Source organism: Labrus mixtus, chromosome 9 (genome assembly GCF_963584025.1).
Source record: "Labrus mixtus chromosome 9, fLabMix1.1, whole genome shotgun sequence".
Taxonomy (NCBI): Eukaryota; Metazoa; Chordata; class Actinopteri; order Labriformes; family Labridae; genus Labrus; species Labrus mixtus.
This window is the reverse complement of record NC_083620.1, coordinates 21,949,037-21,976,151: the sequence shown is the minus strand read 5'-3', so window position 1 is coordinate 21,976,151 and position 27,115 is coordinate 21,949,037. Positions and strand designations below refer to the sequence as shown.

Below are 27,115 nucleotides of genomic sequence, written 5' to 3'. Positions count from 1 at the left end.
TTGATTTATTTCAAGACATGATGTATTGTTGTGGATTTAATGACTGAAAATTAAAACCCACCTCAACTAACAAACTCAAATTCCCAGAGTGCTTCAGTCGCGAGCAGCGGCGGAGGAGGCGGGGCGTTCGTTGCTCGGAAACTGTTTAGCGCGCTGCCGTTTGTATCGTGTTTGTGTCTGCGTAGCTCCTGCTGCTATTTTAAACGGATTATTAGTTTCTTGCAAACTGGTTATAAAACTATGCCTGTTAACGTTTCGGCCCCTGCTTTAGCCAGGCTATCATTCTTCACCTATATTTACTGAGCTGCGGGATGAAGAGCAGAAAACAGAAGTCCGTCAAAGCTGGAGGCAGCAAAAAGAAAGGTAAAGTGTTGTTAGCTTTGGCTAGCTGCTAGCATCACACAGGACTGTAGTTAAGTTACCGTCAGCTGTCAGTCTCTCATTCGCCTCGTATATCAGCTTAAAATATAATAAAGTATAGAAACGATGTGTTGTAGCTTTCTCTCCGTTTGTGATGTTTATGTTATGTGTGTGTTGTCAATCTTGTTTGCATTTGTTCGTTAAATAAAAGTGTTATATATTTAGTGTACCTTTAGTTTGATGGGAAACAGAAGCCCTAAAATGCTGAAAGTAAAAGTTAACAACTATTAAATAACTTCATAGTAATTTCCCTTTTCAGAATACTGTTATCTTGTTTTAATGGGAATGCATATTTACAATAATATTTGAATATGTCAATACATCACAGTAATAGAATTACTTGATTACATCTTGAGATTGATGTTGAACTTAAATTTCAATATGCTTAAATTAATGAGATCTGTAGAGAATAGATCATATCAACATGTGTAACTCCAGAAAGTAAAAAAACAACAACTGAACATACAATGTCAACAACCAGGCAGAACCTGCAACAAATGCTAAACTTGATGTTCGCATCATATGCCGTTCATTATCCTCTATAGTTACGTACTGTGCATGTTTTGAGTCCGCTGATATAAACATAAACTCCTTACAGTCCCCAGCGATGTGACCGCCTCCACCAGCCTCCCTCCCCTGGTCGAGGGACAGCTGAGATGCTTCCTGCGAGTGACCATAAGTCGTGTGTTATGGACAGTCCACAAACCTCCGTCTGCGACATTCGTCAGGCTGCGCTGGTGGGGAGAGTCATCCAACGGGACTCATTTCTTACCAAGAGATGGATCACAGCTGTCACAGAAGATCATCAAGACCACAGCTCGCTTCCCCATTCGCTGTGGGCCAAAGCAGTTCACCTCATATCTTACAGGTAACTTAGGACACTTTCAAATATCTAATATTTCCTGTTTCGTAAAACACATTTTATAAAACGAACAATACCCTGTCATTGATGAACAGATATGGGCTCTATGGTACTGGAAGTTCTGACAAAACCGGATCATTTGCCGATTGCAAGATCTCAGGTGACCGGCATCTCTCGTCTCTCTCTTTCACACTCCATAAGTGGATTTTACACCATCATTTCTCCCACATCTGAGAAGCTTGGAGAGTTACAGGTGAGTGGAAATTGATATTTACCTTCCAGCTGCGCTTGTGGGAAAGTGTATTTTATGTTTGGTTAACACTAAAATTTTGTGTTGTACAATGACTTAATGACTACCTCATAGTTAAGAGCTATGCAGAGACTCAGCTCAAATAATTTCCGTCACCAATTGTTATTCATATCCGCATCTGGTTCTTTTATCTCTTCAGGTATCACTCAACTTGGAGCCCCTGGTGGAAGCCTATGACAGCAGCAGCTCATGTCCCGCCACAGATATCAGCACTGAAGTACTGCAAGTCCCCACACTGACTGTGCCTTTGCAGCCCAGATCACTCTCAGCTGGCGGCAGCGGTGGAAACACACCCAGGTTTGAAGTTGTTCCTGTTCCTAATATGATAGTCTTCTTAGCTGTAAAAGCTAACAGGTCGTAAGTTCATCCTGGATCAGAACGTACTTATTGTATATTTTGCTGTAATGTTTTCAGAGGGAAAGACCACTTATATTTCCAAAATGAGCAAAAGGACAATGGCAAAGAAGAGTCCCTGAAGAATCCGTTGTCGGGAACAAACAGATCTCAGAACTATCAAACAGCTGTGAATCCTTCAAGCGAAACTACCAATGATATCCTCTCAGGTTGGTTACAGAACGACTTAACATCCTTTTATATACAACTAAAAAAAGGAAACATTTTGCCTTTTCTTGACAACCTCTCCCACATTTTCTTCAAAAACAGTTATTCTCGAGCGTGGAAACAAGCTGAGAAATGCCATGGTCGTATCAGCTTTAAAATGTGACACAGATTCTGCCCCAGCTCTGAAAGACACACCTCTGCCTCTCCCAAAGGATAACATCCTGCCACTGTCCAAGTGAGTGTTTATACATTTTGTAATAACAATGCTTTTTTACCACCTTTAATGCATAGTCTATAACATTTTGTTTCTCTGTCAGCAGACCCTCCTCTTCTCCCTCTGGAACGTTTCTTCAAAATATTCTTCATGCTGATTCAGCTCTCAAGCACTGTGACGATGTTGCTGTAGTCAAAGACGATGGCTTAGATTGTCCTGCAGACATGGATAACAGAGCTGTTGATCTGCTCCTTGGCAGGTATGTATGTGTGTATTAACTTCATGAGTCAACCAATACAAGCCTTTTCTGTCACCATGACTGTTAGCCTTTTTTTTTAAATTCCTTTTTAGCCTGAACACTTCTCCTCTGCCTCCCTGGGATGGAGAGCACTGCTCCCTAGAATCTCTGTCTGGCCATAGCAGTGTGTGTGGGGACAGTGAGCTCAATGACCCTCAATATGACCAGAGCTTACTGGAAAATTTGTTTTATAAAACCCCTGTAAGTATTAAGAGCTAAAACTCCTGCAACACCAAAAATATGTATTTTTATGTGAAATATTACTTCAAGTTTACTTGGATTTTCTTGCAGAGAATTTTTTATTTTACATTTTTTTAAATTTTCTTTCAGATTATAGACATGACCCAAAGTGACCCTGAGGCTGGGGAACGACAAACAGAGTCCTCCAGCCAAAAACATCCGACACAGTCTGGACCTAAGACTAGTGGACGGTAAGGGCTTTAAATGCTTGTTAGTCCATGCTGCATCTTTTCTTAGAAGGTCAGGAGGTCACCTTATTTTATTTATTTTTAATTTTCCTTTCTAATGTGATTTGTGTGGTTCGTGCGTGCGCCACATAGTTCGTGCGTACGGATGCCATAGTCCTCCAAGCCAGCGGACCCAGGTTTGAGTCTGACCTGTGGCTCCTTTCCCGCATGTCATTCCCCAAATTCCCCTCCAAATTGAGTTGATAAACCTGAAATGCACGATGCATTTAAAAATCAAAGGATCCAGAAATGCATATTATTGACACAAATACAATGAGAATAGTCTAAATTCAACATCCTGTTATACCACTGTTTGTACATTCAAGACCATTATTTACCATATTTTGTCTGTACAGTCCAAATTCAGAGCCTCAGTGGTCTGCAGATTCTGCTGATTTTCCTCCTGGCCTGAGTTCAGAGCACATGTCTTTACTGAGTTCGATGCGGCTGGCGAGAGTCACCATTGACTCTCTGACCGTACCTTCAGGGAGTTCTAACACCACACCTGGGAAAACCTCAAGTAAAGGAAAACCCCCTCGACCATTAAACATGAAGAAGTGGTAAGCAAAGTATTTGAAATGTTTTGAACTTCTCTTTAAAAAAAATTGTCATTATGAATATCACAAGTCTTTCATATGTCTTTTCTCTTTCACTAGCACATATTTCATTGAGTACCTGTTCCCGAAGGCTTCGACTTGTAGTCGACATGATCGCACTAAAGGAAGAGAAGGAGAAGTTACGAGAGCTGTTGCCAGTAAAGTCAATGGAGGAGGTAAGATCTGTAAGAATCCTTTCATTTATAAGTGAGAACAATCTAATGGTATCTTACATATATTTTACTTCTTTTCCTTATTTAGTGGTCAGGTTCCACCAGCACACCGTGTTTCCTGTCCTCCTCAGTACAGCAACTGTTAAACAATGGTGGGAAACTGATCTGATTTTTAAGATTCACTCACGCAACAGCAACCAAAAGAAAGTAAGTAAGAAGCTTTGGGCAAAAATGTAAACTCTTTTGATTGGTTAAAATTGGTCATATTTGTTGAGTGTCTCTTGAGTATCAACCCTGCATGTTTCTGTTTCTTGCATTGGTCCCTGTCTGAATTAATTGAGGTTAGACGTTGTGTGATAATAAATAAAAAGGCTCATCTGTTGGCAGAACACAACCAAACATATTATTTCATCTTTAACATGGTTGGTATGGTTACAGATATTAATGATGTGTTCTATTGAAATGATACATTTACTCTGTCAAACACGGCATCTCATTCTGCACTGAAAGAAAAAAACAGCTTCAATACAAGAGTGGAAGTAAAAAATAAAGAAGTTTATCAGTCATAACTATGATGCACTATAATGCTGTATGGTCTCTCTTGTTACAGCCTGTTCTCATTGGTAAGGCAGTTCACCCTCTGCACTGTCTGCTGCAGAGTAAGCAGCTGAGTCAGTCTGTCATCTTACCTGTGCTGAATGTGGAAGGAAACTGTGAAATGCGGGAGGTTGGACCTCTAAAGGTGACATACTGCTTTTTTTGTTTGTTTGTTTGTTTGTTTTTACCCATGAATTGATGTTTGCAAGCCAGACTTTCTTCAGCAAGTTTCTTTTTTGTTTTCCAGGTGTCAGTAGAACTTGCAAAAGACAACAAAGATTTCTCCTCTGAAAAAAAAAGAAGCAAGCTGGCTTGGAGCGACACATCTCCTTCACAAACTGCACTCAGTCCACACAGAGAGAGCAGCTCCAGGCCTCAGCAGGTTGACACAAGCAGAGAGGATTTACAAGATGGCTCTTTTGGAGATTCAAGGCTTAAAGTTTGGAGTCCTCAAAAACCCTTCAAAGAACCCACTCCCCATCATGTCCTGCACACATCTCCTCATAAATCCTGTCGGCAGGTGGAGGAGGATCCTGAGGTCCTTCTGCACACCTTACTCATGGTGCCAGATGGAAAGGACTTCAACTGTGGGCCCATGCAGGCTCCCAATGTGTACTTGAACTGTAAACTGTTTTGGAGCGATGAAACTGCACGATCTGGGATCAGTTGGGGTCAGAGAAATCCATCATTCAACTTTGTTCAGGTCAGTCCAGGATATCAAGTCCTATAAGCCAGTGGTTCTCAAACTATGGTACGCGTACCACCGGTGGTACGCAAAGAAATCTCCACAATATAAAAAACAAACCGTCGTACTCTTATCTGTCTTGTATCTGTTGGGTTGTATTTATATCAAATGTGTTTTCCCCTCTAAATTAATCTAGTTTTTGCAACAAACAACTTTATTCTGCTCAATTTATGCTCGCGCACAGACATAAACAACAACAGGAGTACGCCTCGTGTTTTGAAAAGTTCCACTGGATATTCTGTTATAGTTCAATACTGAAACAACAGCAAGCAGCTGTAGGCCTACATTAACAGATAATCTGTTATTTATTGGAGTTCAGCACACAGTCCGCAGCAAGCAGCCCTACATTTTTAAAACGGAGCCAGGAGAAGCTTCAGTTTTGATGCATGTACGGATAGCAGACCTTATCGCTCCCCCTCCCTCTATCTCTCTCTCTCTCTGTAGCTCTGAAGCTGATGTGATTCTGCTCTCTTTTGATGTCTTAAGACTCTGTAGGAGTCGAGAGGGATTTTTTTTAAAAAGGCAGTTTTGCTATGTTGAACACAGAGACTTACAATAAAGCGGCGCTGTTTGCACCGAGCCTGCGGAGCACGCGCCTGCACTCTCACGTGCTCTCTCTCTCTCAGGCACGCAGCAATTTTATGAATAAATTAAAAATTAAATGAGAACAGGTCGGAAATATACTTGGGCCCAGGTATTGTGTTTGTGTGGGAAACACTGGAGACCAAACAGGTTGTTGGTATAAAGTTGTAATTTGTATTGTTCTGCACTTTTGTGTGTGGAAGTTCTAGTGCTAGCCTTTAGTAGTCCTACAGTGAGGCTGCCAGCAGTCAATAATAAATAATATTCTTTTTGTGAATTAATTTGCCTCTTGCATGAAATGTGTGTTGAAATAGGCCTTACGGTGTATTTTAACGTCTACCATAATGGTGGTACTTGGAGAGCCAAATATTTTCGGAGGTGGTACGCAGTCTAAAAAGTTTGAGAACCACTGCTATCAGCATTTTAGAAGTTTTCAATCGGGTTACAGTGGGGACGTCTTTTAAATGCACACTTCTTTATTACTTTTCTCCAACCTCTGCCTCAGGTGACTCCTGTGGCCTTAACATCCAAACTGCTGGAACGTATGAGGAACAACATGATGGTGGTTGAGGTGTGGCAGAAGACAGGAAGCTCAGCGCAAGATCGACTCCTGGGCCTCGTTAAATTACCTCTCCACCAGTTCTACATGTCTTTCAGGCAAGTCGAGTAAAGGCATAGGACAAATCATGTAAATGATAACTAGAGATTTCAAGAGGTAGAAAGCTGGAATGGGCAGTCTGTATTTGTTTGACAAAATTTACCTGAAACTTTCTTGACCATCGATTCATAATTTATGTAAGCACTCATGCAAATATAGAGAAAATTCACTCAAATATGAATATTTGTGGCCTTTTTGCTTCTCTTTTTATAAGAGGAATTACTTTTTGTAGTTAGATTCCAGTCAAAACAAGGTTTTAGAAAATCACAACTTTACACCTTAAATCAGTGGTGTCCAAACTTTTTTTCTTGCGGGCCAAAATTGTCGTGTTAGAATCGCTCGCGGGCCACAGGTTTTGTTTTTTAAAATATAGTTGAAAAAAATAGTAAGGCTTTGTAGATCAGAATCAAAAGGCTCGCTAAAGAAACCCTTTAAAAAAAAGGAAAAAATAAAATAATAAAAGGAAAATTTTGATTTCTTCCTTCTACTTTATTTGTTTTTTTTCTCAGAATCAAGCCTGTAACGTGGTTAAGTTTTTTTTGGAAAAGCTTTCTGCATTTAGCTCAGGTCATTAAATGGTTAAACAACAGTCTTTGCATACGTTTTTTTTCATAGTTTACAAAAAAATGTGGAAAATAGTAAAAGCTGTAGATTTAAAAAAAATAACAACATACATGTTACTGAACATTCTCTATTTTAGGAATATTGTTCAGCCCTTGTTAACATGAAAAAGAAAAATAAGATAATGTGCCAATCTTAATCAAGGCCTCGGGCCAAAATCTTCTGATTCTTCATTTGAAGTCATGGGCCGCAAAAAATCCCCTCAAGGGCCGCAAATGGCCCTCGGGCCGCACTTTGGACACCCCTGCCTTAAATGGACATTTTTACCAACATTTCCCCCAATTTCTTGACAGTTTCAAAACCAAATTCCTTCTCGATTGAGATTAAAGATTCTCCTTCACGGCTGCAGGAATTGTGATATTTTTGTTTGTGGGCTAAAAAGCTAAACAGACTGTTGTTTTATAGCCTGCCCTCTGGGAGGTGCTATTGCACACCTAATTCAAATAGCAGGTGGCGATGGTAATTGCAATTGTGTTTATCTAACAAAGATGTATTTTACAAGTGAACTAAATCTGCTGAATAAAATATGTAAAAACACATGAATACAATAATTTATAAAAGAAATGCAACAAAAAAAATGTGAGAATGAAGTCCAAGCATGCAGAAAATGAATCAATGGAGCGTACAAACAACATTCCTTTATCATACCACGAAGCAACACAATGGTGGCACAGGTCTTTTTTTAAATGCTATAATTAGACTGCATGTGCTCTCTTTTCCCAGGGATCCAAAGATCGCTCACCTTCTTCTCCAGGCGCAGTACCCTGTTTTAGGGGTGGACTGCTACATGCCCGTGGTTGACGTGTTCTCAGGCGGTTGTAAAGGATATCTCAGGGTTGTTTTGGCTCTGGGCCAATCAGAGCAGATAGTTGCCTTTCAGCGCACAAGGGATGAAACCTACAACTCTTTACCTCATCTTGTGAGACCAGTTCATCTGCTCGATCACCAACCGCATTCTCAAACAAAGGTCAGTGTTAATGTGAGCCACACAACGCTTGAAGCATCTTTCTTTATCTTTGTTGTCAACCAGATAAGTGAAGGTTTGCATGCATGCATGTTTCATCACTCAACGCCTGTTTATAGGAAAGGTTTATAGTTGAATGAGGAATAAAATGCTGATGTGTAAATAAGTTCAAAGCTGAACTTTTAAATATATTTCTAATGAGTTACTAAACACAGTAACCTGTTTTTTTACCATGAGGAATGGTTCAAAAAGGTCATACTTAATAACAGAGTTCTATTTTCTATAAGATATACTTTGGAAAAATGTATAAGAAATGTTTAGACTCAACGCTGTGCGGACAACATGTCGACTCTCATCTCTTTCTCCTTTGTGTTTTCCTCAGGTCATTGCATCACGCCCAGACACTATGAGAGAACATCTGTTTGTTATTCGAGTGGAGAAGGTGAATGGGCTGACACCTCTGCAGTCCACGGTGTGGGGTGAGGCAGACTGCTACGTCCAGTACAGTTTCCCCTGTCAGGAGGCAGACCCAGCTGCAAAAGTGGATGAAAACTTAATAGAGAGCAGTAAGGCTATTTGTGTGTATAAAACCTTCAAATGAAGATTTCCCAACCAGGCTTTTCCTCCTTCTGCATCACACTGACCTGAGTACTGTTATCTCTTCTCTGACAGGCCTGAACCTGAAGCTCTTTCGTACCACCACGACTCTCTGTGTCCCTGACCCGGTGTTCGGCCACACTGAGACTCATGTGCTTCTGGCTCCTGAAGGAGTTCCTGCTCAGAGGCTGCTGCTCAGCTCTCTTTCAAGTCAAGGCCTAAGCAGTGGAGGGGGGGTCCAGTTTGAAGTGTGGTGCAGGTTTGTGTTTTTTACTGTCTTGTCCATTAGCAAAAAAACATGTTTCATGTGTCTTCTCCTATCAATTGTTTCTATCTTGTAAATCTAGCAACATCTGTTTAATGCAACATTTAAATAGGACTTATTATACCCCCTGTGGTCTAAATGAAACATCTGTGCTGTGCTTTGGTCAAAATATAACATGAATCAAGCACCAGAGGAGGTTTGTGACCCTGTATAAACCAGCTCTCTCAGAAGGCTCCGTTTTGGTGTGTGTGTCTCTTTAAATGCAATGAGCCCCCCCTGAGTTTTCCCCGTAGACATCACTCCTTTGCTAGCAAGAATAAAAATGGCGGGCCTGCCACCTTCTAGGCTGGGGGTGGAGTCCATGGGTAGAGATATCAGGGGAGGGGAGGGTCTTTTTTTTTTCTTTTTCTTTTTTTATATACCATGTGATGTCACAAGGAGAGCACATTAGAAACAGAGCAATTTTCTCTGTGTTGTAAGACTTATGCAGATCACAAACAAAGGACTGGATGGGTTTACTTAACATTTTGTGGGTCAGTAGTTACTCAGGTTACCTAAATATATGTTCAGAAAAATTGATTTTTCACAATATGTCCCCTTTAAGTGTCTAAGATAGGAGGGATTTTAATGACTGCTGTTCATAGCATAGAACATAAATTTGTTTCTTACACAGTTTTTTTTTATGTCCCTGCAGATATTATTATCCAAATGTTCGAGACCAGCTTGTCGCCAAAGGATTACTCCCGTTGTCAAAGCTGTGCGCCATGATCACCATGCAGAGACAGCACCCTGATGAGGCTCAAATGTTCTCCCTGCCCCTGATTCCCAGGACAGACAGTCCCACCGGGCGTCAGCCTCAGCCCTCAGGTACACAGACACACAGATTTATGGTATTAAAATACTGTAGTGAAACATTTAGTTTCTTAAATGTTCAGACTTCTCTGCTTTGTTTTTTTTTTAAGGCCTGCTGGATGTGTGTGTTAGGTACAAGCACCGACCAATGAGAACTGAAGGGCAGACAGTTAGAGGAGCTTCTGCTCGTGTTGTGACACTCGCAGTCCAAGTGCACAGAGCGTCAGGTCTGCAGGCAGCAGCACGGTAAATCCCCACTGGCGTCCTACTTCTGTACTTTGAGATTGTCCATGTGATAGTTTGCAAAATCAGGTGTTCAAGGTGGAATGGGTGCATATTTTAAGTAGAGGGAAACAAACGTGTTGTTCGCTCCAATGCTTTATATGCATCGAGCTTTCAAGTCAAACTGAACAGTCATGGTGTGCACTGGATTACTCTGATCTTCAAAGCTGTCTGTTCCTGCTCTGGCTGCACCCTGGATGAGTAGCACGGCTGCGCACAGGACACCCATTGATCCTTTGTTATCAAATATCTCACTGCTATTGCCAAGAAAACTGGTTTAGCTTGTGTACTTGTGTTAACTGTTGAGAGCTGACAAATTGTTATGTTTTTGATCTTTTCATATGTTAAAGTTTGATTGTTCAGATTCAGATTTGGCTCTTTTTGAAGATGCTGGTCTCATGTCACACCAAAAAAACATCAGTTAAAGTTAAACAAGATTTGCTATTTTTCTTCCTTACACGTATTTGTGGTTGCTGCTGCAGTGTCCTCAGATTGGAATATCGCTTCTGCATTTCAGGGTTTTGTCAGAACAGGATGACAGATTCAGCTACTTTGCCGGTGTGGGAGTGAACTCGTATGTCACAGTCCAACTCTCCTTCCTGCCTGAGAGTGACAGGAGGTGCACCCGTGTAGCTGCGAGGACCTTCTGCCCGGAGTTTGACCACCACGTGGAGTTGTCCTGTGACCTGCTGGTTCATAGGAGCAGCGGAGAAACCCGCAGCCTGGCTGAGCACTTGGAGGAGGCCTCTGCTGTCTTCACTGTCTGGAACAAAGACAGTCGCAAAGGATTAAGTAGGCTTATTTTCTTTTTTTACCACAACAACATGTTAAGCTAGGTAACAGATTTACACATCACTTGTTATGAATTTTTCCAGGCACACTTCTTGTGCTTGCAATAATGTCTTCAACACTGTTAACCTACTTGTATTTACCTTTCCTTGAGATGTATGTACATGATGCAGTGAAACCAACATTACATCTGTAATTACTTTGCTAATGTAAACAGAGATCCTCCAAGTATAGGCTAAAAAAGATTCTGTACAATAGATTTGTTTGTTTCTCGAAACATGGTATTGAAATAGTGTTTCTGTATCTGTTCAATTCAAATTGTAGTATCTATTTTCAGTATCTAAGGGGTTCATTTGTTGTTTTCCATTTGTTGCTGCAGTGCTTGACCAAAAGCGGAAGGATGTGATGTTGGGAACAATGAAAATACCTCTGGCCGATCTCATAAATAAAAGAACAGGTAGGCTGCACTGTGACAGACTGCTTGGTCAAGTAGGTATCCTTAAGGACAAATAGTCATTATGCTTTCTTTGTTTTTTCTATCAGGTATATCGGGCTGGTTTGGACTTTATATACCACAAGATACAAGTTCCTCTCAGCACCAGCACATCTTGGTTGGGGGCCTTGAGATCTCAGTTAACTTCGCCCACCACTCGGACAGAGAAAGAGTCATTAAAGCTGCTGAAGGCGTGGGCTGGGAAAGAACCCAGAATGAAATGCAAGATGAAGAAGAAGAAGACTGGGAGAACAGCACAAGAAAAATCTCTTTGACTTTTTCGATGCCTAGAGTGTGGATACCTGTCCATTGTTTACTCCTGCCGGGCCACAGCCAGCTGCAGCGATCCACTTACTGCTACTTCAGGTACAAGTTCTACGACCAGGAAGCTTTCTGCTCACAGATGAAACACCCCTCTGTTGAGGAGGAAGGCCAAGCCACTGTGACTTTCCAGGGAAGTAGAAGCGTGGAGCTGATGAGCACTCAGCCCTTGATGTGGTATCTTCGAGAGGAGAGGCTGGAGGTACAGGTGTGGGTGGCCTTTAAAAAAGACAAAACCCAAAGGCCCCGAGATACAGACCGACTGGTTGGTTCAGCTTTTGTCGATCTGTCTTCTCTTGCGAAGACGCCTAAGCAGAAGCTCACTCTCAGTGGTAAGAAGTTATAGATATTTTTTTATTTATTAAAACTCTAGCTATATTTCTGTGTGTAATCACAGTTTTGTGATTTTACAGGAGTGTATCCGCTGTTCAGGCGCTCAGCAGCTGATCTACAAGGGGCTGCACTCAGGGTGCACATTACCCTCACAGTTGGTTTTGTCCCTATGGAGGTTCCTGCTGGGGTTGACACCCAGGTGGATTCAGACAGCCAGGTAGAGCTCTTACCAGAAGAGACAGAAGCAGCAAATCGAACCCCTTCGCCTGCTTCGCCCGAAAAGTCCCGAACACAGAGCAGACACAAGAACAAATCCACCAGAGCAACTCCAGACTTTCCATCAGTTCAGCACACAGAAACAAGCCTGGATGAATCTTTCCCTGTGACTGTGACAGTGGACAGTGCGATGCACCTGAATCTGAAAGGTAATGATAAATCTCTTTTTCTCTCCACCTTTTCTCTTTTTGTGTATTAAATGAATAATGTGTTTCCCTTAAAGGCTGTCCTCTTACAGAGCGCAATGGAGGGACGCTGTGCTGCTGTGTTTCGTACCTCACTGCAGACTCTGATGAACATGCGTCCACGGCTGTCATAGACAACACAGACTGCCCTGTTTGGGACCATCAACATGAGTGCAGGTCACCTATACAATAAATATTACGCTACCTGTAAATCTGTCACTGAAACACATCAAAATAAGGCTGATAGTTTTTTTTCAATTTACAGGCTTTCAAAACAGCTACTGGTTGATCCACAGCAATCTCTTGTGTTCAAAGTCTGGCATAAAGGAGGTACAGAAAGCACTTTGGATGTGTTGCAGATTGAAATTTTTTGATTTATTTCATCACTCTTGGGTTGACTTACTTCCATAGAAATGGAGAGGGTGCTTGGATTTGCCTCTGTAGACCTGTCCCCCTTACTCTGTGGGTTCCAGTCAGTGTGCGGTTGGTACAACATCACAGACTTCAGTGGTCAGTGTCACGGCCAGCTCAAGGTGTCCATCACTCCACTGAGAGGACTCCAAGACCTCCGAGGACAGAGAAAAACTGTGAATGAGGAAGCTGCCACAAACTCATCAGTGAGAGAAAATATTTTTATAGTGTGCTTTTTTTTTATTTTTTTTTATTTTTTTTTAAAGGGTAATATTGACAAATGTGTTTGATTGACAGGCTTTATTCCAGGCGCTTCCTCTCAGCTATCATACCACAGCAACTTACACCAGCTTTCCTGCTCACATCAGTCGATACCCCGAGCAGAAGATTTCCTCACCTGACCACACAGACCGGCTGTTCTCTGAAAGGTAACTCAGACATGTTTTGTAAACTAAGTGTTTAAAACCTATTAAGACATGCCCCAAAAAGCGTCCACTGCCTACTGTTTACTTAATGTTTTATCCCTACAAATGCTCAGATCCAGTGAGAGTGATCGCTATTTTGAACACATGGACAAAGTTCGTCTCTACCATCAGAGTCTGCAGGAGCAAACGGCAAATAATTCTATTGGTAGCAGCACTGCTGCAGACATCAACCCATCCAGCTCCTTCCTGTTTTCAGCACTCAGGTATCATTCACTCCAAGTCACTCGTCATTGCTTTGATGATTTTTAAGTATTAGCTTAAAACCTGAACTTAAACATCAAATCTTTCATCTTTGCAGGAAAAAACTAAGTGAGCTGGACAACATCCAAAAATACTTCAGCCGCAAGCTTTCAACTCCCACATTCCCGCCTGTGATTGAGCAGGATGTTCAAACCAAGCATGAGGAGGAGAGGGACGCCGAGACAGACTCATGTCAGCTTCTTCTCAGGTCCAACCAGTTAGTCGGAGAAGTCAACAATATCATTAGTGGTGAGATAAAGATGACCCATATTAGCGAGCTATGTGCTAAATATGACTGGATTTAGTAGTAAATTTCAGTTTTTACACTCTGTAGTCATGCAACACACACATAGGCTGAAGTGTATATACACACATGCACACAAACAGGATCCTATGGACATGCACTAATGGAGAGATGTCAGAGTGACGGAGCTGCCCACAGCGGGCTGATGGTGGGGTGGGGGTTTGGTGCCTTGCTCAAGGGCACCTCGGCAATGCTCAGGAGGTGATCTGGCACCTCTCCAGCTACCAGACCAACTTCCATATTTGGTCCGCACCGGGACTTGAGCCGGCGACCCTCCGGTTTCCAACCCAAGTCCCTACAGACTGAGCTACTGCCGCCCTCCTATATATAGTATATAGAGGTCATCACCTTCAGTTTCTGTAGACGCAGTCTTCTGTGTAGCTCACACAGTGGATGCAGTCCTCTGAAGAAGGAACAACGTTGCTCTTTGGTGTCACTCTTAAAGTGACCATGCTATGTATACCTAGAAAATGTATATCAACTAATATCAAGCACAATACTAAAGATCTGCAACTATTGTTTTTATTAAGCTATGGATAATTAAAATGCATTACAAAGAGAATATTTTAAAAATAATTTGTATAACTTCAAAGCTGAGGAATTCAATCAGAGCAACTGCATAAAATCAACGATGAGATGCATTAACTGCCACATTTTTTTAAAGATCCTTCTATGACGGTTATGACTTTATTGTAGACAGGTCAGTAGATGGAGTAGTAAATCAAAAAGGGTCAGATAGTGGGGAACGACATGTGTCAAAGTGTTGAGAGAGATGATCTTGATCGCTAGAAGAAAAAGAAGACAGACAAAGATTGTTCAGTCAGAAATAAGCCTGAGTATTGCTTAAATCTCCGCTGTCCTTTTCACCCAGGTCTACAAGAACACAACCCAACAAAGATTCCCTCAAATCTACCGAGCAGCTCAACAACTTCCCCCTTTGCTGACAACAACCTGCAAACTATCACTGAGAGCCTCTCCAGTCCACGCAGAGCTTCAAACTCTTCCCAAGAAGATGTGTTTCGGATGTTGACGCCTCTGCCAAAGATGCCTGACGACAAGTGGGACTCTGAGCCTGAGGAAGAAAACGACAGACATAACTACCAAGCTTCTGTGTCTGAGGACGAAAACAAAGAAGGGTCAGATAGAGATGAAGACAGCACCGAGCTCAGAGAGGATGAGGAAGCTGAAGAAGACAATGACGGAGACTACGACGTGGTCGTTTTGCAGCCGAGACCTCTGAATGAAATGACCTCTTTAACAGACAAAACCAGTCCTTGGACCAGCATCATGTCTGACCCTGATCTGGTTTCTCTTCAAAGCTTGGAGGCATCTGAGGAGCAAGATCTGAGCCAAGATGACGGAGAGAATTGGCAGATGGTTAATCTCCAAACTAACGAAAGTGGTGAGGAACACGAGTTTACCAGAGGAGAAGAGAGAGAGCGCGATGATGAAAGTTTAAACGGATCAGCAGAAGATGTTTCAGACGTAGACAGAGATGTTGAAAGGGCACCACGAGTTGTACATGAGAGAGGAGAAGAACCCGACAGCATGAATGAAAAGAGTTCACCACCCAGAACACAGCACACCACAGATACCCATGATGCTTCAGGCACCCAAGACAATCAAGACACTCCACTCAAACTGTATCCTTGATCAGAAGTTGTTGTTTCCTCTTACATCAGATTTTTTGCTTCAGAAGATCATGAAATATAAAAAGAAACAATTTAATGAGAGGTTAACCTTTAGTGAGCATGGAGCTTACAGTTTGCGTGGGAGATGTTTGTTTTAGGGCGCTCTGCAAGAAGGCTTTTTCATCCCAGCTCTCTACTTATTAAGTGAAGGTAAAACTCATGGTTAGGGCTCAAATAATGTGTCAATGTTGACTTTTTGTGTCACTCTGAACACAATCAGCAGTCATCATCGTGTGTTGTTTACTCTTGCTCCCACCCCAACTCTTCCCTTCATCGGGCTTTGTTGCTTTTCTAAACTACCCTGCCTCATGCTTTTCTGAAGACTGGAGCAGAAAGACTTGAAAATAAACTTCAAATGCAGACATAGTCACAGGCCATCTATTAAACTGATAAGGGGATTGAAATAATAGTATATAATTTAACCTTGTTTTAATAATGTAAAATTTGTATAAACTGCACAAAACCCAATTGGGATACTTAAGGATGCTGGTTTAGCGTCGGCTAAGAAATGATTTCAAACACGTATGTGTGATGTTAAACAAGAATCCATGGGATGTCCAGGCATGCAGCCTCTGCTACACAAAAAAGTTTAGCTCTGGATGTCACAAAACTAAAGCATAGATTCTTCAAGACAAATTTAAAATCCTAAACCATCTCTCTCTGCTTGTTCTTTTAATTTGATGACATCATCATCATTAGGCTTTTATGGTTTTTCCCACGATATCTCTTGTATCAACTTGATTTTGCCTGTTGTAGTATACCCTCATATTGTTTATCTTTAAGTTTTTTTTTTAACAATCTACATCAAGCTCGGTGCCTGTGGAGGTTCCCAATTTCTTCCTGCCCTCTCGCCAGCTGGAGGCATCTATGAGAGCCATACGATTAGCTCCTTCTTTCTCTCAGGCGTCCTGTGACACAGTGAGTATTTGTCACCACCTCTGACATCCACCACCTCTTACTCCTCCTTTTACTTTCAACTCTCTGTGCAGCTTCATGCTCCGTTTTGGAGCTGCGTTACATTGCATCGTCCACATCAAATCACATTCAAACTATTCTCATTGTCTTCACAATGTCATGGTATAAACTTTAACCCCCTGTAGATTTAGATTAGCCGTTAATTACATACTGTCCTATTGGTAGTGTTACATGTTCCCACGTTTGAGAGATCTTTTTAACGAATAAAACATCATACAACAGTGGTTCTCAAACTATGGTACGCGTACTACTGGTGGTACGTGGGCTCCCTGTGGTGGTACGCAAAGATACTAGCTTGTATCTATTGGGTTGTATTTATATCAAATGTGTTTTCCCCTCTAAATTAATCTAGTTTTTGCAACAAACAACTTTATTCTGCTCAATTTATGCTCGCGCACAGACATAAACAAGAACAGGAGTACGCCTCGTGTTTTGAAAAGTTCCACTCAATATTCCGTTATAGTTCAGTACTGAAACAACAGCAAGCAGCTGTAGGCCTACATTAACAGATATGTTATATTATTTTAATGTAGGCCTACATTAACAGATATTCTGTTAATGTAGGCCTACATTATATATTCTGTTATTTATTGGAGTTCAGCACACAATCCGCAGCAAGCAGCTGTACATTTTTAAAACGGAGCCAGGAGAAGCTTCAGTTTTGATGCATGTATGGATAGCAGACCTTATCGCTCCCCCTCCCTCTATCTCTCTCTCTGTAGCTCTGAAGCTGATGTGATTCTGCTCTCTTTTGATGTCTTAAGACTCTGTAGGAGTCGAGAGGGATTTTTTTTTAAAAGGCAGTTTTGCTATGTTGAACACAGACTAATAATAAAGCGGCGCTGTTTGCACCGAGCCTGCGGAGCACGCGCCTGCACTCTCACGCGCTCTCTCTCTCCCCCGCTACATCTCGCTCTCTCAGGCATGCAGCAATTTTATGAATAAATGAAAAATTAAATGAGAACAGGTCAGAAATATACTTGGGCCCAGGTATTGTGTTTGTGTGGGAAACACTGGAGACTAAATATTTCCAAACAGGTTGTTGGTATAAAGTTGTCTTTTTTATTGTTCTGCACTTTTGTGTGTGGAAGTTCTAGTGCTAGCCCTTAGTAGTCCTACAGTGTGGCTGCCAGCAGTCAATAATAAATAATATTCTTTTTATGAATTAATTTGCCTCTTGCATGAAATGTGTGTAGAAATAGGCCTACGGTGTATTTTAACGTCTACCATAATGGTGGTACTTGGAGAGCCAAATATTTTCAGAGGTGGTACGCAGTCTAAAAAGTTTGAGAACCACTGTCATACAACATAGAATTTAAAAAGTAAAAGTAGGTTGTAATTAATAGATCATTTCAGATTTGGCGTGATGCACGTTGAACACAAGCCAGGCTAGAATAGAGACATTGTGTATGAGTTCAGTATAATTTAACTCTCATTTGTGCAACAATAACAGGTCCAGTTACACCCACTTTTACTTAATCTGCCATGTGCAAATATGTCATTTACATTCTGCACATACTCTTCCAGGAGTTTGTATCCTTTTGTTCTAATCCATTGTTTACACTTCAATGGAAATGGTGTCATCTATCTGCTCTCATGTGCTCTCTGTTACAGTCCTTTTATATTTCCTCAGTATCTACAGTCAATAACTGTTGCTTGTTTGAACAGTTTCAGAAAACGTTAACATTCCCTCTGTCACCTATAGTGCGCTCTGTTTAGGGACACTGTGATGATGTAACCAAAGGTTTACTGTAGCAGTTTTATTGCACGAACCAAACACTTCCCTTTGTCCTGATGATTATTTGTCCTCGACAGTCCGAGCTCAAACATTCAACAAAAACGATTATATAATAAAAAACAGAGTGTTACGAGGGGTTTTATTTTTGAATTTCAGGGCATGGAGTTTAACTAAGATGGTTTATTCTATTATGTTAAAGGGGCTATATGTAACTTTCAAAAATACTGCGTTTGTAGCGATACCGCAGGCTGTTAGGCGAACTGCACCAGTAACCTGTTGCTTGCTCTCGCTCGCGTGCTCGTCATACATGCTCGTACGTACACAAACGAGCATCATCATCTGGATGATTGGAAACACTGGATATTTACCGGCATAATGTTTACAGAGGAGGTAAAAGTGTGAAAGTCTGTGAAGGAGTCTTTGTGTCTGTATTCATTCTCCATCCTACAAACGACAGTCTCGGCAGGCACTGGCTGAGAGCAGGAGTGTGTGATGAGTTTGTCCGTCTGTGAGAGCTCCTAGGGCGGAAAGAAGTGTGTGGAAGACGGCCTCTGGCTGTAGCGGGAGTGTGTGATGAGTTTGTTCTGTTGATCTCTGTAAGCGGAGCGGAGTGAGGAGGACGTCGAGAACGCGCATATAACATCACTTCCTGGAGCTTTTGCGGAAAATACGACCCGGGGAAATTTTTTTTACAGGCAACACAGATAAAGAGTGAACGTCTACTTTTTCACATCAGTTAACCGTTCACTTATTAATGGGCGATAAAAAACGATTTATACATGTAAAAAGTTACATATAGAACCTTTTAAGTAATACAAAGATACCAAAAATAATCAACATCAAACTTGAACATTATTCTCTATATATAGATAATTAGATCTGTAATAAGGGTAGGTATAATAAGCTAAAGCGGTGACATTTTTCTTCTTGTCTTTTCTTGAAAGCAAATGCCTTTATTATGTTTTTTTATTCTACTATTTATATGCATATTCCTAATAGAAAACTGTATACGTGGACCGAAATAAATGACTACTCCTAAAACTACTATATGCAGTTAGATAATATAAACAAACAAAATCACAATGCAACTTCATAAGTTGTTGAAAAAACAACATTTATTTTCTTCTGTTCCTCTCTTCCTTCAATCACAATAAACCTTAATGGCTGTTTAAACACACACATAACTACTGTACATTGCATTATGGATTACGTTTAAAGGAGTGTGCTAGAATAACATTCATACTTTTAGTTTAAGGTGGGGTTTGAGGAACAGATCTCTCAAAGAAGAGCTAATAAACGGTTGCATGCAATAAATCCTGCTTAATCGTCTTCTTATTAACAAACATTAACTGAAGCCTTGCCTTGACTTGTGACGTTACCACACATCTTGAAAAACACAACAAGCTAACCTTTGACTTATTGGTGTGTTTGCTTTTAGTCACACCTTGCACATGTGCCTTTCTACTTCCAAGTACTAAGTTCTGAGGCTCAAAGTGTTATTGATGCAAAACTCACTGCAGATGTGTTTCTGTTGTGACCTTTACAGGGTCGAGGCTCTTCAGGTCACAGGATGACACATCTCCGAGGTCCTCGACAGCGACCCGACATGTCGCCATCATCCATAAAGAAAGAGACTGAAAGGATAGCCAAAATATTTGCTGCTCACTTTGACGACAGTTAACATCCTGTGGTTTGGTTTGTTAAACATTTCTGATCGTATTTGAACAGCTCAATGGAAGAATGAAAAAGCCTTAAAAGATCATGTAACTTAATATAATATTTTGTATTTTTTATAAATAAACAGGAACTGTTACCGGTTTTTATAAATGTATTTTTTTAGATTCTCTTTACAAAAATAATGAATGTGCTCTGATGTTCATGATAAATGTGGCGAGGCTTGATTTATTTTCCAGATGTGTGTGCGTTGGGAATCTGAAAGTCGTCACTACACTGCTTCCTGATTACTTTGCAAATGAAAAGACATTGGTAAAAACTTAAAGTGCAATTCAACCAAATGTAATAAAAACATTTAATATCTTTATCTTATTAAAAACAGTGGAGTCATTATAGCTACTGTTATATTGGCTGTCAACCTCTAGGCTTTAGGCTACTCTGAACTTCAAGGCAACAGAATTTAAGCTTAGCTTTTTTTATTGTGTTGCGCTGTCTAACAGTAATGTAGCGAGGTGTAGGTCCAGTCAGACCCTCTCATATAAAATAGGAACATAATGATAGTATTGCAGTGAAAAGGCAACTGACCGTGTATTTGTTGTTTATTTAATAAAACATTTGATTGACACTTTATTTGGTTGTAAAATAATTGAGATCTGACAGCCACATGGCCATGACTCAACAAAAATAGAAGTTTAATTGTTGGCATTAGAAATTTCCAAAAGGCTCCAAAATTAAAAACTCGGTTAATTTCTCAAGTTTAGTTTCTGGATTAGTTTAGCAGATAAAAAGCAGAGACCTGTTACTGGACCAAGCCCTTCATCATCCATATACCTTTAAAAACTGGTAGGTAAATCATATTCACCTCACTTATAGTTTTCACCTTTAGTAATTAGTTAAAATAATCAGAACACTGCCTTGTGCTGGGATGTCAATATGTTTTAATTTTGCTATGAAGTTTGGCATTTTAATGGCTTAATGTGGAGAAACTCATTTTCTGAGCCAGCCTCAAGTGGCCACTTGAGGAACAGCAGTTTTGCCACTTCCCTTTTCTTTATCTCTGCCGTGCAGGTTGCCGCCTGTGATGTGTAAAGGGTTTTACTTCAGGGCGTTGCAGCTGCAGCTCTCTGGAAGGAGTCGACAAGTGTGCAGGAGAGGCTGGACTTTTAGTCAGCACCCAGCCTTCTTTCTCTCAGCTCACTGTCTCGGCGGCTCGAACTGCTGCCGGTTGTTTTTAGTTTCTCTGAGTTTATATTGGAGGAGGCCAACTGTTGCTTTTCTTTTTTCTTTTCAGTTTAAATTGACATGACAGTTTGCCGCTTTTTAATGGCGACGACAGGAATTGGCTTTCAAATGACTGACTTTTCCAAACCTTACACTTGACGTTGGTGGTAGCCCACCTGGACACGCCATGAGGGGACGTGTTTTTCGAATATTTAACTTGTATCACTAGCAGCACCCAGCGGACAAGGTACTGAAGCGGTTCTCTGTTGTTGATCAAAGTTAATTTGTGGACAAAACATTCATCATGGTTGGTGTGGAGAGCGCAGATTTGGCCCCTACAGTCGCTGTCAAGGTCTTTTCAGCTGGAGCAGCTGGCTGTGTGGCCGACCTGGTCACTTTCCCCCTGGACACAGCCAAAGTCAGACTGCAGGTGAGGATCAATAACTTTACAGAGAGGCAGAACCCCGTCATCTCACTGGGACTAGACCTAAAACATTTGTCATTTCCTATTTCTAGCTCTTCTTAATCATTCCTTCTTCAACTGCGTTATTTAGTGTCTGTACATTACATCCCAGTCTACGTTTTTTTTTTCTCAAAGAACAGGCAGGTGTAAGTTTAATGAGAGAACTCACCATGAGTATTTTACATCATCAGAAAACAAACATCTCTGATTTATAAAACCTCTAAATTCATTCAAAACAACACACTTTGTGTCCTCCATGGTTATTAGTGCTAAGGAGAAATATGTAAACACTAGTCCATGTAGCTATATGTCAAACCAGGATTGTAACATTTATAACAAATATAAACATAATAATTGCTTAAACTTAAATACTGATTTGGTTGTTATAGAAACCCCAAATGCATATTTCTACCAGCACACTGTTGAGAAACTCAGTGACACATATGTTTATTTGTTGTAGCATTTGCTTGTTTTGTTTTTTTTCTTTTTTAGATTCAAGGTGAGTCCAAGCCTCCTTCTGGGGGCCAGAGGGCCAAATACAGAGGTGTGTTCGGTACCATCTCCACCATGGTGAAGACCGAGGGCCCGAGGAGCCTGTACAGTGGACTGGTGGCTGGACTGCAGAGGCAGATGTGTTTCGCCTCAGTCCGCATCGGCCTGTATGACACCATGAAGCAGTTCTACACCAGGGACTCAGACAGTATGTGCAATAATGTTCCCACAAATACTGACACAAATAAAGCGCTAATGTCCCACTGAGGAGGTGCTGGAACCTGTAGATAGAAATAGAATAATGACTTTCAGTTTGCTTGTTTTCCAACAGAAGCACTGGAACATGTTTAATTTTTTGATTTTGTTCATTCGGATCATTGCCGGATCTTTTCTCGATTTACCAAGTAAATTGAACTTAACATAATATAAGAAAAGGGGTAAAGCAGAGGCTTTTATATGGGAAACTAACCCTCCTGCAACTTTGTTTCAAAGATAAGTTTTAGATTATTTTTCAAAACGATGTTAACATTTTTACAGGTGCAAACATAAAGACAGCTGGGGTTTACAGGGTCACCACATGTTCTTTAACATTGTTAAAACTATTGAAGAGAAAAAAGGAACATCTTTGATAGTACAAAAAATCGTATCACTGCACATATAATATTTAAGTGCAAAGAAAGCCTGACAGATGTTCTCCAAATGAAGAGCTGCTTTGTCCAAAATGGTCTGACATAAATCCAGCCCTGGGGGGGGGGGGGGGGGGGTATAGAGCACAGGGCAGATTCCTCTGTCAGTGAACAGATCTGTGTTTACGCTGGGGGCCTTCCCTGCTCAACATCCATCATGGCAGTGTTGTTAACTTTAAAGGTTTCATCTTTGGACATAACTCAAGTATGAAGACCAGGTTTCCACATCCAGTGTCTGTCTGCTGATAACCAGTTAAACCTGCATAGTTAGCAAGCAGAGTTGTTTGTATTTCACTTTGCACTATGTATCTATACTGTAGAGTAAACTATTTCCTGTCTCTGTCCAGCCTGTAGTCTTACACCTTTCAACTGTGGAGTGTTGTTTATTATTTGCCAGGACCATATGATACTGGCAGATAATTTACAAGGCCAACTCGACAGCCATATTCTTATTTTGAGTCTACTTCATTTCACTGGTTAATCGTGTAATCCTTGTCAGAAGTGCAGCTCTGTGCAGTCTCTTATCACTATGTGAACTTGCTCATTGCTTCAAATTAAAACACATCTAATATGCACTGGTTGTATCACAGATGCAGGAATTGGGGCTCGGCTGCTGGCAGGCTGCACCACTGGAGGGATGGCGGTGGCCTTCGCTCAGCCAACAGACGTAGTGAAGGTCAGGTTTCAGGCTCAGATCCGCCTGCCTGAGAGCGGCTCTGTGAAGAGGTACAACAGCACAATCGATGCCTACAAAAGCATTGCCAGAGATGAGGGCTTCAAAGGGCTCTGGAAAGGTAAGTTAGAAAGCTGGGAAATGTAATGACATTTTATGTCACTGCTGAGTAGGCGTTACAGTTTAAAGACTAAAAATCATTAAAGGTCTCTAGATGGTTGGCTTTGGAAGTATAAGTCACTGGCCGTGTCTTATATTTACTGCTGTTTTATCAAAAGTAGTAAACTTGAAAAATATCCAGTCTTAAAATGGAAGGGGAATAGAACTGCACATGTGAAGAAGTAGTTTGTTTTCCTAAATTAGTAAACTGAAGAAAATGGCCTCGAGTGATGTCACTCGGGGCAATTGAAGTCCGTCGACGTTTGAAACTAGAAGTTTAAATAAAATAAAAAAATCTGGAGATATGGAGGTAGAAATGTAATGAACTTACCAGACACATGTTGCCCTCTTCTCATTAGTGACATACTGTAAGACCACGTTAGCTTCTACTAGCAAAGCACATAAAAGGATTCACAGCTATGATTGATAGTGGTTGCATTGAATTGTGGGCAATGTAGGCAATAGGTTTTGGCAAAGAAGAAGAAATAAATGATGATATTTCTGACTGTACATGGTCTTTTGTTAGTCTAAAAAGTTCTGTTTTTTCTTATGCTAGATTTATGGAATATCCTTTTATAGTTCCTCAGGTTTGATAGTATTATTTTAAATGATTGAAATGTCCTTTCAGGTTGCCTGCCAAACATCACTCGTAATGCCATCGTAAACTGCTCCGAGCTGGTGACCTATGACATCATTAAAGAGCAAATCCTGAAGTCCAACGTGATGACAGGTAAGTGTAAACATTTCACTCTTAGTCAACACAGTGTTTTCCGAGGCCCTTAATAACTGAGTCAATATTTCTTTTTGGGCAGACAACATGCCGTGTCACTTCACAGCCGCCTTCGCAGCAGGTTTCTGCACCACCATCGTAGCATCTCCAGTGGATGTGGTGAAAACACGCTTCATGAATTCAAGGCCTGGGCAGTACAGCGGTGCTTTGAATTGTACCTTTACCATGCTGATCAATGAGGGACCCACAGCGTTCTATAAGGGGTATGTTGTGTTCATATCAAAAGTAAACATAAACACAAAAATCAAAAGTTAAACAAAGCAAAAAGTCGGGGCAAAATGCAATTTTTCCTGATTTACTGTGTTCCCTTTTTTTTAGATTTATTCCATCGTTTCTCCGTCTGGGCTCCTGGAACATCGTCATGTTTGTGAGCTTCGAGCAGATTAAGAGAGCTGTGATGCGATGTCAGCAGTCCTGGGAGTCTCCGCTCTGACCTGTCTGACAACTGCTTTGGCACTGGAGTGGTGTAACTGGTAACAGGACAGACATCATCACGCAGCACGTGCCTCACAGGGACAGTAATGACTGCTGCTGGTACAGACCTGTTTTTCCTCAGGGTTAAAACTGAATGTTTTGTTTAAGGTGACATTTTATTTTTCTCATGAATACTGTATGTGAAAAATGCATACTTATATATGAATTCTTGAGATGCAATTAATGTGTATTATCATTATGGATCAACAGCTTGTTAAATGCACAGTGTGTAAATTGCGTCTCAGGTGGCTCTCAATCGAAACAATAACAAAAGATGACGTCGAGGTTTGAGGGGGCTACTCCACCCCCCACCCCCGATGAAAACGAACTCTGAATTGACCATAGTCCAGACGAACGGGCGAAAACAGACCTTAGGAAGATAATATGTTTACTGACGAGCTAATGTATCCAGGTACGATTTACATGACGTTTATATCCCACTAGCACATCCAGCAACAGTACAGCAGCTGTTAGCCTCAGTCTTAGACGTAACATCCGGTGTTTCCATAGCAACGCGACAAAACACGTCCAGTTACAACTATAAGATTTCTCGTAGGTTGAGTCCATTTGTAACTAATTTAGATTTTTTTTGTGTAAGAATTCTTCATATTGTATCTTTTACTTATATAAGTTATAAAATAAACCCAATATTATGCCTGATGCCTTGTAATGACCTTGAAAAGAATAACAGCCCAAGAGCAAAAAAGATGACTCTGACTTATGTTTGTTTTATTGCCTGTCACCTGTTTGCTTCAGTGATTTAATCTCTCCATACAAACATTATCCCGACTATGTAAATATTAAATAACCCGCCACACATGACAAGAAAAGCAGAAAAATATCACAACTGCATTTCTGGAACAGGAAAATGTTGGGCAGTTTTGCTTTGCTCATCAACGATCTATACGTTAAGTAACTAAATGTAAAGTTTGGGATGCAAATCAACACCTGTACACATAATGAACATACACATCTTTTAAAACCATTAGATATAAATACTGGAAAGTATTTGGGAAACTGTATATAATATGCAATGATATGTGCATCTGTTAATAACCTAATAAAAACAGGACACTTGGACAAAACCTACACAACATCATCTAATCATAAATTATATTTTGAATGGAATAAACAAAAAAATGACCCTCCCCCATACACACACACACACACACACACACATACACATACATCATGACGCACACACACACATGTAAAAAGAAATGTAGCAGCCTCGACCCTCATTCGAACCCACCAAGATGTTCATGTATTATCTGCTCCACAGGAGGCCGTCATAGATACTTTACTGTATAAGCTCCTTTACGTGTGTCCTTTCAAGGAAACAATGTGAAGATAAAACATTCCTGAACCACGTCTCCATACCGACAGTCTATGAAAATAACAGCTTTAAATTGAATAAAAGACTCAGTTTTAGTATGTGTTGCCATATTTTTTGAAATACTGCAAAATGATTGTTATCTTTTGGGAGCCATTTGAAATGGAAACCCTGTTCTCAGGAGCTCATCTCTTCATGTTTTTGTTTAGAAAAAAACAAAAAACAGGGTCTCTGAAGTAAATGAGTTGGAAAAAGTGAAACACAAATGATCAGCGGATCAGAGGAAATTGCCCAGTTGGAGTCTTGTGAGTTAAAAGGAGTGTCTGACAGATATCTGAAAGATAATAACCAAATGCCTTTGAACGTGCTTCACCTCGCTAATCATCCCAGTCATGGTTGAACTGGTTTGGCAAACTGTACCAAACTGTTAAGGATACATCAATTACATAGAAGCATGATTCCTTTTGTGTGATCAGCTGTTTAAAATGGGTGTTGTTTGTCACCACAGTCATCCTATAGGACCAATTTCCTCCCTTTCAGATGTGTTCAGTGCTGCTGCTACAATAGTACAGTAATGACAGATATTTTGAGGTATATTTATTTCTGTGATGTTCTAAATGGAAAAAAAAAACTCAGATCAACATGCGATAAATGAATTTACTAATAACAGAATTGGTGTGTGATGCTCAATAAATGATAGAAAAGTGTAGCTGTGCAACTATAGCATTTTTCTCACCTGGAGATTATTTCATTGCTATATTTAAAAGAAAATGCTCATCTCAGTTCCCCAGAGTCCAGAGTGATGCCTTCAAATAACTTCTTATGTTGAACCACAGAACAAAACC

The 27,115-nt window shown here is 40.7% G+C and overlaps 2 protein-coding genes across 2 annotated transcripts; both read left to right on the top strand.

Moving 5' to 3' along the window:
- The first annotated feature begins 155 nt into the window (after positions 1–155).
- On the top strand, positions 156–20,136 carry c2cd3 (C2 domain containing 3 centriole elongation regulator). Its single transcript, XM_061046921.1, has 33 exons — positions 156–363; positions 1,019–1,288; positions 1,378–1,535; positions 1,732–1,889; positions 2,007–2,155; positions 2,256–2,388; positions 2,474–2,626; positions 2,719–2,866; positions 2,996–3,096; positions 3,489–3,692; positions 3,789–3,904; positions 3,990–4,108; positions 4,512–4,643; positions 4,746–5,201; positions 6,331–6,482; positions 7,828–8,071; positions 8,451–8,634; positions 8,741–8,924; positions 9,625–9,797; positions 9,893–10,028; positions 10,582–10,856; positions 11,233–11,310; positions 11,397–11,999; positions 12,081–12,425; positions 12,500–12,638; positions 12,727–12,791; positions 12,873–13,078; positions 13,170–13,300; positions 13,411–13,560; positions 13,656–13,846; positions 14,773–15,544; positions 16,402–16,510; positions 19,852–20,136. The coding sequence occupies exons 1-33, from the start codon at positions 312–314 to the stop codon at positions 19,984–19,986; spliced, it is 6,621 nt and encodes a 2,206-aa protein (XP_060902904.1). The 5' UTR covers positions 156–311; the 3' UTR covers positions 19,987–20,136.
- Positions 20,137–21,151: 1,015 nt separating this feature from the next.
- LOC132980666 (mitochondrial uncoupling protein 2-like) lies at positions 21,152–25,611 on the top strand. Its single transcript, XM_061046919.1, has 6 exons — positions 21,152–21,630; positions 22,156–22,363; positions 23,432–23,635; positions 24,302–24,403; positions 24,486–24,666; positions 24,782–25,611. The coding sequence occupies exons 1-6, from the start codon at positions 21,505–21,507 to the stop codon at positions 24,894–24,896; spliced, it is 936 nt and encodes a 311-aa protein (XP_060902902.1). The 5' UTR covers positions 21,152–21,504; the 3' UTR covers positions 24,897–25,611.
- The last annotated feature ends 1,504 nt before the right edge of the window (positions 25,612–27,115 follow it).

Bases quoted from the DNA above. Each gene is read 5' to 3' on its own strand.
- c2cd3 (XM_061046921.1), top strand. From the start codon at position 312: ATGAAGAGCAGAAAACAGAAGTCCGTCAAAGCTGGAGGCAGCAAAAAG. The intron at 1,289-1,377 runs GTAACTTAGGAC...ATTGATGAACAG, and splicing joins GTTCACCTCATATCTTACAG to ATATGGGCTCTATGGTACTG. The intron at 15,545-16,401 runs GTATCCTTGATC...ATCTACATCAAG, and splicing joins CAAGACACTCCACTCAAACT to CTCGGTGCCTGTGGAGGTTC.
- LOC132980666 (XM_061046919.1), top strand. From the start codon at position 21,505: ATGGTTGGTGTGGAGAGCGCAGATTTGGCCCCTACAGTCGCTGTCAAG. The intron at 22,364-23,431 runs GTATGTGCAATA...GTTGTATCACAG, and splicing joins CTACACCAGGGACTCAGACA to ATGCAGGAATTGGGGCTCGG. The intron at 23,636-24,301 runs GTAAGTTAGAAA...ATGTCCTTTCAG, and splicing joins CTTCAAAGGGCTCTGGAAAG to GTTGCCTGCCAAACATCACT.